This window comes from Capra hircus, chromosome 8 (assembly GCF_001704415.2).
Source record: "Capra hircus breed San Clemente chromosome 8, ASM170441v1, whole genome shotgun sequence".
NCBI classification, from domain to species: domain Eukaryota; kingdom Metazoa; phylum Chordata; class Mammalia; order Artiodactyla; family Bovidae; genus Capra; species Capra hircus.
Window position 1 is genome coordinate 29217914 of NC_030815.1, and position 12954 is coordinate 29230867.

At 39.9% G+C, this 12954-nt stretch overlaps 1 protein-coding gene across 1 annotated transcript in view; it reads left to right on the forward strand.

Moving 5' to 3' along the window:
• Nucleotides 1-12954, forward strand: part of FREM1 (FRAS1 related extracellular matrix 1) — a 179345-nt gene that overhangs the window by 66893 nt on the left and 99498 nt on the right. Inside the window, exons 11-13 of the mRNA XM_013965901.2 lie at nt 9129-9325; nt 10046-10136; nt 11708-11875. Of these exons, the coding sequence (XP_013821355.2) occupies nt 9129-9325; nt 10046-10136; nt 11708-11875 (456 nt within the window). The remainder of the gene's footprint in view (nt 1-9128; nt 9326-10045; nt 10137-11707; nt 11876-12954) is intronic.

The window sequence follows — 12954 nt, forward strand, 5'->3', positions numbered from 1 at the left end:
CTATGGAATTCTTCAGGCCAGAATACTGGAGTGGCATGCTGTTCCCTTCTCCAGGGATCTTCCCAACCCAGGGATCAAACCCATGTCTCCCTCATTACAGGTGGATTCTTTACCAGCTGAGCCACAGGGGAAGCCCAAGAATACTGAAGTGGATTACGTAAATGTCCACGTATGCAGTGTTTTCAAAGTTGGTTAACTATGGAACCCTTTTATGAAGAGAGATTTGCTTGCTTCATAACACTAAAAAAAAAACTTCACTGATTTATTTTATGTGTAGTGGTTAAAATACAGGTTCTGTAGTTGGACTGTCTTTTTTTCCTGTCCTTGGCATTAACTGACCTGTGCCTCAGTTTCCTTATCTGTAAAACAGATAAAACAACTTACTTACAACGTAATACATATGAGTATGGTAAACCTTCTGGCACCTAGTAAGTACTCAATGAATATATTTGCTTTTATTTATTGTTGCTTTTCAAGAACTAAGAGTTTTATTAACACTCAAATATTTTATTTAAATATACAGAATACAAAAATAGGCTTAAGGAGCCATCATCCTGCAGAAATTACAGAAAAAAAAAGGGTCTGGACAGCTATGAAGGGGTAGATTTCTTGTGAGGAGAGGGCAGTTGGTGGTAGAGATGGACAAATATCTTCTGAAAATAAATGACACACACTATGTATAGTTCTTTTTGCCAGGCATTTTATACCTCTTATTTTAGAAGTTAGCATATGCAGGGGTCTAAACAAATTTTGAACCTGATCCCTATTGGTTATATAATATCATCTCACAGTGTTACTGTCATTGACATTAGCCAATATGTAGACGATTGGGTTATTCATCTGTTTGCCAGGATAAAGGTAACAAAAGGGGATGATCAGGAGGAATGATATGGACAGCTCAGAAACTGAAGGAGGTAGATGCTCCTTGCTAAAAGAAATAATGGAAAAATGAATGAAGAAATTCTCAATTCATCTGCTTATTGACTAAAAAAAAATTCCTTTACGTAGAACAGCTTCCTCTTTTCATCAATGTATATAATTGTGCCACTTATTGATTCCTTTTCTATTGAAATCTTAGTTGATCTGATAGTCCAAAATGAAAACTATTGGTAGGATTTATTTCTACATCTTCTGCTGTATCCATTCAGCTGTGCTATGTTTCTGACTAGAATACCATACCACTTTTAGCAAACTATAGGCCTTTTTGAAAATAGGAAATTCAGGACTACTTTTTACTTTTCAGCTATTGCATATTTTATAGATCACATTTTTCATACTCACCTGTATAGATGTCAGTTTTCTCTAGTAAAGACTGCAGTAATGAAAACTTTACTGAAATAAAATTATTTGTAAATCTTAACAAATAAGTCAGATTAAATTCTATAGATCCAGTTATGTTTATTCCCCATTATGGTTGTGCTTCTAAGGAAATCATATTATATTTTTCTCTGCTTTTATTTATCTTCTTAATCTATGTTGAATGGGGAAGGAGAAAAGAAAGAAGGGAAGGGTTGGAAAAAAAGAGAGAGAGAGGACATGAGGAGAGAAAGAAGGGAAGGGTTGGAAAAAAAGAGAGAGAGAGAGGACATGAGGAGAGATGGAGGGATAAAGAGAGAGAGAAATAGGGAGAAAAAGAATTTTGCTCTGTTTTCATGTACCACCTACTTTCTGACTCCTAAATATCCTCCAGCTCAGACTTGTGTACCTACACCCATACCTGACATCTCTACATTTATTTTAAACTCAACATGTTCACAAGACATTTAGCCTGTTTTGCTAAAACTGCAAAGCCACGGTAACTGGAATTTCTGTAGTCATCCCTACCCTCTTTCTGTTGAGTTATCTGTGTAACCAGTCAGCTAGTATTACTAAACCTACTTGAGAAATTTCTCTCATCTATCTCTACTTACCCCACCCCACTGTCATTGCTTTTGTTTCAACTTTCATCTTTTTTGAACTAGATTATTCTCCGAATCTCTCACATGGTTTCTTAAGAATAGAAGCAATTAACCACACCCTTTGAGGACAATAATTTGAGGACAAATAAAATTCATTGATGGACTTCCCTGGTAGCCGGTAGTAAAGAATCCACCTGCCAGTGCAGAAGACATGGGTTTGATCCCTGGGTCAGGAAGATCCCCTGGAGAAGGAAATGTAACCCACCCCAGTATTCTTGTTTGGGAAATCCCATGGACAGAGGAGTCTAGTGGGCTGCAGTCCATGGGGTCACAAAGAGTGGAACACAGCTAAATGACTAAACAACAAAAACAAATTCATTGATACAGAAGCAATATGTTGAGTAGAATTCATCTGGTTGGTTTTTTTTTTTTTCCTTAACTCTCCCTCTTCGGGTCTTTAGCAGCTTTAGCTTCTCTAGATATGGACCAGTTCTCAGCTATAACATCATCTGCTCTAGGAATCCTTCTCTGATCCTCTTATTCCCATTTCCTCAGGTTTGGCTATCTGGTCCTTTTACATGTTCTGATACCAAGTTACTATAATGTGAGGCCATTATTTATTTTATTGGATCAATGGTGAGCTCATTAATGACAGGGATCCTGATATAATCTCTGTGTCTTCAGATCTTGGTACCTGCCTCAGAGTAGAACCCCAAGAATTGTATGTTGGTTCTAAAACTAACTGGTTCTTTCAACTTGTAATGAAACTAGGAGGAAATAAAAAGACCCAACCATTTGGCAGGGACTGGGGAAAAAGTGAGATAGGGAGGTAATAAGTGTAAAGCTTTAGTTTTCAGAGTTTTCAGGAATTAGTGTGGTGTATAAAAACAAAACAATTATTTTGTATATATGTGTGCCGGTAAGAGTTTCTATGTTATAATTATATCATCACTGAAACTCCGATTCTTAAGGAATGCAAATGATTACCTGGTTTATTTGATGATTGCATCTTCAATTTGTACAAATATCTAGTCATGTCCAACAGATAAAAATGTATTTAAAATATTCAACAAAATGTAATTTTCAGCTGTTCAACTATAAGACCAGATGAAATGGTTACTTGATTGGAGCTTTTCTGAACAGAAGGTTCCTGGGTCACCGAAGATTAAACTCAAGCCCTGGATTTTTTCAGCCATACTGTTAGAATACTTCCTTTCATAGGGGCAGGGACCAAAGATTTTCTCACGTAAGTTTCTGGTCAAAGCAGGGAGGAAGTTGCATAAGTGGAGATGCCCCTTACCTCCTCTTATCCTTCCCATCTGGATAGTCCTACTGAGCAATCTACCTACCCATCAAGAAAGTGTTAGCCAGGAGCCCTTCTCTCTTTCCATCTTGGCTATCATGACTGTTGCCAAATAAAGTCTCACTTACTCAATTTGGTTTTGAAAAATATTTTCTTAGATTATGAAGTGTAAAGTTGCTTGTATCAGCACCCAAAATACCCATCAGCAGAAGACTGGTTTAAAAACCTATGGTATATCTATACAATGAAATACTATCAAACCAACCAACCAACCGAAAAAAAGAGCAAATCCATGGGAGATATTATGTATCTTAATTGTGGTGGTATCTTCACAGGTATATATGATTGTCAAAACTCATCAAATTATAGACTTATATTGAATGCAGTTCATTGTATGTAGAGTAGTCCTCAGTAAAGCTGACCATAAAAAGAAAATATTTTCTTCTTTATTCTTCTCAGTAGAGAGCTTTAGAAAGCTTACATTTGAGGTCTTAGTCTAGGAGAGCATAATGTTAGCAGTAAAATAGAGAGCCAAACATAAGAATAGAAGAGAGAGAACTAAGAAACTGAAAGAAAGGAAGCAGATGCCACAAAGGCCTGTGTGTGCAGTGGGAGGAAAGAAATGTAATGTGACCAGTGGAGAGAACAGGCAGCTGGGATGGGCATTCATCAGAAGTCAGGCTGGAGAGTGGAGTGCACAAAACTAGCATTGGGTATAATTCCAGTGCCAGAATTTATTTGGTATAATTGTTCTGAAGTTGTGGGCCAACTGCCCGGTGGCTCTATGGTGGAGTTAATGGTGGCCTCCTTCAAGAGGGCTTATGCCACACGCTCTGACCCAGGTCTGCTGGAATCAAGATTGCTGGGAGGAATATCAATAACCTCAGATATGCAGATGACACCGCCCTTATGGCAGAAAACGAAGAACTAAAGAGCCTCTTGATGAAAGTGAAAGAGGAGGGTGAAAAAGTTGGCTTAAAACTCAACATTCAAAAAACTAAGATTGTGCCATCTGGTCCCATCACTCCATGGCAAACAGACGGGGAAACCATGAAAATAGGGACAGACTTTATTTTATGGGGCTCCAAAATCACTGCAGATGGTGATTGCAGCCATGACATTAGAAGATACTTTCTTCTTGGAAGAAAAGCTATGACCAACCTAGACAGCATATCAAAAAGCAGAGACATGACTTTGCTGACAAAGGTCCATCTAGTCAAAGCTGTGGTTTTTCCAGTAGTTATGTATGGATGTGAGAGTTGCACCATAAAGAAAGCTGAGTGCTGAAGAACAGATGCTTTTGAACTGTGGTGTTGGAGAGGACTCTTGAGAGTCCCTTGGACATCAAGGAGATCTAACCAGTCTATCCTAAAGGAAATCATTCCTGAGTATTCATCGGAAGGACTTATGTTGAAGCTGAAACTCCAATACCATGGCCTTCTGATGCAAAGAAATAACTCATTTGGAAAGACCCTGATGCTGGGAAAGATTGAGGGCAGGAGAAGAACGGGACGATAGAGAATGAGATGGTTGGATAGCATCACTGACGCGATGGATATGAGTTTGAGCAAGCTCTGGGGGTTGATGATGTATAGTGAAGCCTGGCGTTCTATGGTCCATGGGGTCACAAAGAGTCAGACACAACTGAGTGACTGAACTGAATTGAACTGAAGTGATAATTCCTGTTGGTGAAAAATAGCATTGAAAATCTCAAAGGATTGGCTTCCCTGGTGGTGGTAATGTTAAAGAACTCTCCTGCCAATGCAGGAGACGTGAGATGCAGATTGGATCCCTGGGTCAGGAACATCCCCTGGAGGGGAGGGCATGGCATCCTACTCCAGTATTCTTGCCTAGAGAATCCCATGCACAGAGGAGCCTGGAGGGCTATAGTCCATTGGTTTGCAAGGAGTCGGACACGACTGAAGTAACTTAGCATGCACACACACAATCTCAAAGGAAGATGAAGAAGAAGGAATCAGATAGGAGTCAAACCTCAGAGCAGAGAAGGGATCAAAAATCCAGGTCCACAAGAAAGGTAGATACTAGCTGATGGAGTGTCATATTGTGACGTGTATTCTGAGGGTCTAGGTTACTCATTGTCATTTTATATACTGATTTATTTCTTTATTTTCTGATTTCCCACCAATCTGTCAGTGGGTGCTTGTGGCCTTAAGTAGACTGGAGGCATGTAGAGGAAGGCAGCAGGCAAGAGCCCAGTGACCGGTATGGACACTAGTTTTCCACTGTGTGGGAATGGGTATTTAATTAGGTCTTTTTTACAACCAAATTTCAGTAAGAATGGGAACAGCTTATTTCTCTATGGAGTTTGTTAAAATTGGATTTTTTTCTCACCCACAGAATACACATACACTAATTATTTGGACATGCATAAATATGTAAAGATACATCAACTTAGGCAATCATAAAGCATGTTGAAAAATGGGCCCACCAAGAATTACTACTGGGGTGTAAAAAAGCATTGCTTGTACATTCTTTTGGTACAAAGAGCACACTAGAGAATAAATTTGCATAGAAAATGGTCTCTTTGAATGCACAATAAGTATTGTTTCCTTATTAAATCCAGTTTTTCAATTAAGTGGAGCCTCACTGATCCACACCATGACTGGGAGGTCCCACAGAGAATTTCTGAACTTTGTAGATTAGCAAAAAACTGTAATTGGAAAAAAAAAATCATGACATAGATTCCAGGAAACTAGAGAAATGACTGTCATTGTGTTCCATTATTTTGATAACTGGGTTTAGTTTTTAATTATTGAAATACTTCATAATGGAGTAGTAAATATGCTATGAAGTGAAGTGAAGTAGCTCAGTTGTGTCCGACTCTTTGTGACCCCATGGACTGTAGCCTACCAGGCTCCTCTGTCCCTGGGATTCTCCAGGCAAGAATACTGGAGTGGGTTGCCATTTCCTTCTCCAGAAGTCAGAGAAGTCAGCTTCCCTGGTGGCTCAGATGGTAAAGCATCTGCCTGCAATGCAGGAGACCCGGGTTCAATCCCCGGGTTGGAAGATCTCCTGGAGAAGGAAATGGCAACCCACTTTAGTATTCTTGCCTTCCCCCCCACCAAAAAAAGGGGCTCAAAGAAATATGCTATATGCTTTTCTAAAAGTGATGAAGAATGGAGATAGGAAATTGATTTATTGAGCACCTACCAACAGGTACTCTCTGTGATGTCAGATATCTTGTTTGATCCTAACAACACTTCACTGTAGTAGCCATTCTTATTATTCCCAATGTGCAGAAAGAAAAACTGAGCCCCAAAGGGGTTAAATGATTTGCCCCAGGCAGCAAAAGCTTGTAGGTGGCTGAGCTGATGTTCCAGTCTTTTTTATATTATAGCATAAGCTTAACTATATTTTAATTTTTGCTTTGTGTATTAATTTTGAAAAGGAATTCTCTTCATTTTCAAATTGGTTCTTGTGAACACCACTTTCTTAGAAAAAACTGGCATTGCTGATCTGTGTTTCAGTGACAATATTAAATACATCAAAACCAGGAGAAGAATATTAATACTTTAATGCATCAGGCTTTCATGATGCCAAGCAGATGTTCTGTTTCAAGAGAGAGTAATTGCTTTCTTCCAACCAGGCATGGATTATTCTTAAAAAAAGAAAAAAAAGTGATGATAAAAACTGTTTGGCAAAATCTCCTTGACCTCCTTGCAAGATCTAAAGCTGTGAATGTTTGAGAAAATTCCTAACATCACAAACAGGACATGTAGACTCATTCAGTGAGAAAACATGATAAAGTGCCTCCTACCTACAAAATACCGTGTTAGATGTGGTGGAGCTGATATTATGCCTAATTTACAGATAAGAAAATGGACACTCGAAAAAGTTGAGTGACTTGTTCAAGATAGGTAATTACCAAGTGGGATACTCAGGACTGTCCATTCACTGGTACATTCCATGTGGGACTGTACTGTGATCCTCCTCTTGTGGAACTTACAGTCTAGGAGAGACGACATGTAAACTACAAACTAATAATGCAAGACAATGAAATTATAGTGTTTGTCAAGAGATAATGAAAATTCGAGAAAAATGAAATCCAACTGAGAAACTGGAAAACATTTCAAGAAGAGCCCTCAAGAGGATGAAAGAATCGAGTTGGTAGAGAAAACAGGATAAGAGCATTCCAGACTAAAGAAAACATGGTCCAGAGCAGAGAGGCGTGTTTGGGAACCAGGACTGGGTCTGCTTTCTGCAAGCAGGGTGCTAGATTAATGTTAAAAGGTAGCAAAAGCAAAGTTAAAGAGTATGCCAAACTGTGAAGGGTCTTGAATACCATGCTAGGGAGTTTGAGTAATTCTATCCCTCCTGGGTGGTTGTTTAAGATTTCCTTTTTACTTTCTTGTTTTAAAAAGTTTTACTGAAGTATAGTTAAAGTGTTGTGTTAATTTCAGGTATACAGCAAGTGATTCAGTTACACATATTTATGTATATATATTCTTTTTCAGGGGCTTCCCAGGTGGCTCAGGGGTAAAGAATCCACCTGCCAATGCATAAGATATAGGAGACGTGGGTTCAGTCCCTGGGTTGGGAAGACCCCTTGGTGGAGGAAATGGCAAACCACTCCAGTATCCTTGCCGGGAGAAACCCATGGACAGAGGAGTCTGGCAGGCTATAGTCCATGGGTCACACACAGTCGGACGTGACTGGGCAGACACGTGTATTCTTTTTCAGAATAGATTAAAAACTATTGAGAATAGTTCCCTGTGCTATACAGTAGGTCCTTGGTGGTCATCTATTTTACATATAGTAGTGTATATGTGTTCATCCTAGCCTCCTAATTTATCCCTCCCTTGCCTTTCCCCTTTGGTAACCATAAATTTGTTTTCTATGTCTGTGGGTCTATTTCTGTTTTGTAGATAACTTCACTTGTATCTTTTTTTAGATCTTTAAGGACGTGAATAACCTGATTTTACTTGTGTTGTTTTAAAAGATAAGACTAGAGGTATGAAAAGTCAAGATTAGTTATTGAAATTAGGGCTGATGGAAAGCTGTTACGATGATACAAGGAAGAAATGATGCAAGCTGGAGCAAGATCAGGAATAGTGGGGCTGACAGCTGGGGAGGAGGGTGTGGTCACTGTTTCGAAAAATTTATAAATACAAGCTCTAGGACTTAGTGATGTGTTCTATGTGGGTAGAAAAAGAGGAACCAAAACTTATGCCAAGGTTTCCAGGAATTATGACAGAGTGGAAGGAGGAAGAGAAAGACCAGGCTGTTGGTAAAGAGAGACGTAAAAGTAAAACCTGATGCTTTCAAACTGTGGTGCTGGAGGAGACTCTTGAGAGTCCCTTGGTCTGCAAGGAGATCAAACCAGTGAACCTAAAGGACCCCAACCCTGGATATTTACTGGAAGGTCTGTTACTAAAGTCGAAGGCCCACTACTTTGGCCACCTGATGAGAACTGACTCATTGGAAAAGACCCTGATTCTGGGAAAGACTGAAGGCAAAAGGAAAAGAGGGTGGCATAGGATGAGATGGTTAGATGGCATCACAGACTCAATGGACATGAATCTGAGCAAATTCCTGGAGATAGTGGAGGATAGAGGAGCCTGGCATGCTATAGTCACTGGGGTCACAAAGAGTTAGAAAAGACTTAGTGGCTGAACAACAACAACAAAACATAAAACCAGGAATATATTTTGTGCGTTGTATGCCCATTTGATAGCACTCGGGACTGCACTAAATGTAATTGTGATAATTGTATTCTCAAGATACAGTGAAAAATGGATGGAGAATGATCCATCTTTAGCTCATGCTCTTAATAGCTCCTGAACTTTTTCGCTGGATGTGTATTATTAAATTTTTGAAAATCATAGTTGATTGGATGATAGTGGAGTGCCTTTTTTCTGGTGTCCTTTTGATATTTCAAATGAATGATACAGATAATTTCTCTCCAGGTGGTGACAATCCATATCACTCCAGTAGATGACCAGCTTCCAAAAGAGGCTCCCGGAGTTTCTCGGCATTTAGTTGTCAAGGAAACAGAGGTGGCCTACATCACTAAGAAACATCTACATTTTATAGATACAGAATCACAAGACAGGGAGCTGCTCTACACAATAACCGCTCCTCCGTTTTTCTCCTCCAGCCACAGGTATCTCTATGAAAAATCATCACTTGGGCTATTAGCTGAAGGTTGTGTTCGAGGATTGAGTTGAAAGTGTCACTGTGTAGTCCTTAGTTCGCTTGCTTTGTTAGTCAGACATGAACTTATATTCAGTTTAGCATTAATTCTAATCTCAAACTTGTCTCATGCCTTCCTTCAAAGGCTATGTTAATAGGTAAATGGCCTGCAACTTGTAGTGTCTTTAGCTTAAGTAGGCTGAAAACAGTCTTTAATCCCTTTTTCTAAAGAGAATGCTTTTTTCTTTTAGGTACAATTTATTGAGTCTTCATAGCTTTATTTTTAGATATCTCAGGCTACAAAAGTGGTCATATTCTATGATTCCAATCCAGAAAGTGCCATGAATATACCTTAGGCTTTAATTATGTACTAAATGATAGTGAGTAAATGTTTTTAGGATGAGTATCTAACAGCATCTCATTGTAGTTAGATTCCCTTTCATCATGTCAGAGCAGAAATTTCATACATACTTTTTATAGTTATGATGAGAATGGCATTCATGATACTAGACTTAAGGCTAGTAAGTCTTAAGTCCCTGCCCCTGATAGAAAGAGAGAATATAAAGATGGAACATTTGATTTCTTCTGACAATGAGCACTTTTATCTTTAGAAAATGTGGTTGCAGGCTAATGTGTAACTTAATTTTTACCTGAAAAATTAGCTGATGTGTTCTCTTGTATTTTTCTTTAGACACTTAGATGCTGGGAAATTATTCATGGTGGACAGCATACCAAGGCTAACCAAGACTCCTGCAGCTCCAGGGTTAAAATATTTCACTCAGGTATGATGCTATGCTCAAATGCTGACAAACACGTGAAAGTGTCCTCTGAGAAGCTCTGGTGCTCCTAGCTTTTTACTTGAGAATTTTGGCCTTTGACATCCGCCACAAGCGACAAATACCTGATGTCTATATTCTTTCTGTTTGTACAGTTCCATTAAGCAAGTGACATGTATTTGAAAATGCTTGATCCAGCCGAATATGTTTATATAATAAAATCTCATTATAATTCAATACAGCCTTTTACATCAACTTAGGTTCCTGGTTTAGGGCTCTGATTTAGGGACCTGATGCATATGTTTTTATTCCATCAATTTCAGTTCATCTAATAACCTACATGTTAGTTTCCTAGGGCTGCTATGGCAAAGACCACAAACTAGGTGGCTTTAAAGGACTGAGATGTATAGTCTTATAGCTCTGGAGGCGAGAAGTCGGAAGTCAGGGTGTCAGCAGGGATACCATCCCCCAAAACCTTGTTCATGGGTGGGGTGGGGGTGTCTTCCCTTTTCTCTTCCCAGCGACTCATGGTTTGCTGGGAATCTTACGTTTCTTGGCTTGTAGATGATTACTCCACTTTCTGCTTCTGTCACCCCATGGCTGGGTTCTCCCTACGTCTCTTTATGAGGACACAAGTTATGTAGGATTAAGGGCCACTTTATTCCAGTACAGCCTTACCTTAACTAATTGTGAGTTTTGCCACACCCGTTTTTAAACAAGGTTATAGGTGAGGTGCTGGGGTTTAGATCATCAGCATATCTTTTTTTGTGTGTATGGGGGACAGAATTCAACCCATAATATCCACTGCTTTCCAAAATCCTTCCTTAACCTTCTCCCTACTCCTATGGTTCAATATTCTGAAGATCTGAGTGGGGTCACAGTAATAATGAGTGCTTAGGCAGCAGCTACGCCTCAGGTTTAAGGTTCAGTATGTTGAATCTCACTATAGTTTGTTGTTCAGTCTCTAAATCATGTCTAAGTCTTTGTGACCCCATGGTAGTTAGAAGTGGTAAATGAATATGGCAACCCTCAGGATGAGTTCTATTATTTTGTTACCTTATTTATTTTATAGATAAGGAAACAGGGGCCTCATCACATTTATTTATTTAATTACTTACTTGGCTGTGCTGGACTTGGTGGCTGCACAGGCTTTTCTCTATTTGTGGTGAGCAGGGGCTGCTCTCTCGCTGGGGTGCGCAGGCTTCTCATTGCTGTGGCTTCTCTTGTTGTGGAGCTCGGGCTCCAGGGCGCGTGGGCCTCACAAGTTTAAGTAGCTTGACCAATATCACACAGCTCCTTCATGGTGGAGGAGGGCTGAAATTCAAGGTTCCTGTCTTTTATAGAGTTGGCTGACTTTAAGCACGTGGCATGGTTTCTTATTTTCTTTGTTCTTTTTCCTCCCATTTTTAGAAAATGTGATTTGTAAGATAGAGCTTTATAGAATCTTCAAATTGATGGTGGGAGTGTTTGCAATGTTCCGTATTAAGCTAACCTGATGGGTCTCTTAGCCCCAGGTCTTTAAATGTCTCTGATCCTGGCAGTCGGTACCCACGTGTCCATCTTGATTTGCTTTGCAGCACGCTGTGAACCATATGAAAGTGGCCTACATGCCACCCATGCAAGATGTAGGTCCGCATCCAAGACACGTCCAGTTTGGCTTTTCCGTCAGTAACCAGCACGGTGGGACGCTATATGGGATCTGCTTTAATATCACGATTCTTCCGGTGGACAATCAGGCCCCAAAGGTAGGTATCACGCTTGATATGAAGGATGAAGAGGAGGGAGGACCTAAGGAGAAAAAGGTTTTTAAGGACTTACTCGAAATGCTCACTTCTCTTTAGGCTGTTTCCAAGGACTTTTCCATTTTCCAACTACAGTGTAGGGAACACAAGCATGGGGAGGGGAATTGTTCACCTCCTATGGGACTTTCTGTCTAAAAGGTGAGATTTTCCAGTTGCTTTATTTGGCATGAAAATCATTTGGCATGATTTTCAAAGCTTTGTCAAAATCTCTTTCATTTCCTTTGCTTTTTACTGAGTTTCACGTGTTGATCAGGGGAAGGAGATTAAATTAGGAGTCTCTTAGCAACCAGAGAGGCTTATTTGCTCTCCCCACAGACTAGCTATGCTGCTCTGTCATCTAAATAAGTGCTTTAATTTTCCAAAATGAATTAAGATGGACCTTTGCATCCTATCCGGTTCCACTCCCTCGTGTTTGTGTAAGCTTTAAAGCACTTGGCTCTCTCATTAAAACCAGACCACAAAGGCGATGCTACCTTGCCCATCTTATCTTCAGGGCTAGGATTCATCATGAGAGTTTGTTCCCCGCCTGTCCTCGCCCCATCAGAGTGCTAGGGTTAATGAGTGTGGCTGTTCCTAGGCTTGTTTTTCTTCCCTTATAAGTGGAAAGACAAAGTGTGATTACCCATTCATTAGGAACCACCGGGGACTAGAACCCACCCATGTGACATCCCTAAGGAGAGAGGGATGACCTTCCCAGGCCCCCACCTGAAATGAAACCAGGGAAGCCTGGATGCTCCCTTTCCTGTGCTCCCCTCATCATCTCTGCACCTGCCCAAAGTTGTGTGGCAGAAGTCTCCCGCTGAGGACTGAGGCACTTATCCATCCTGTACAACTGTTCTGATGAGTCTAAATGATACTTGAAAGTAATGAATTGCCCAAATTTTTGTTGGCTGCTGAATGGATAGATGAAATGTGGCAATCCATACATTGGAATATCAATCCTCAACGGAAAGGAATAAAGTACTAATATGTGCTACCAATTGGTTGAACTTGGAAAACATGATTTCAAAGACAAGTACCCA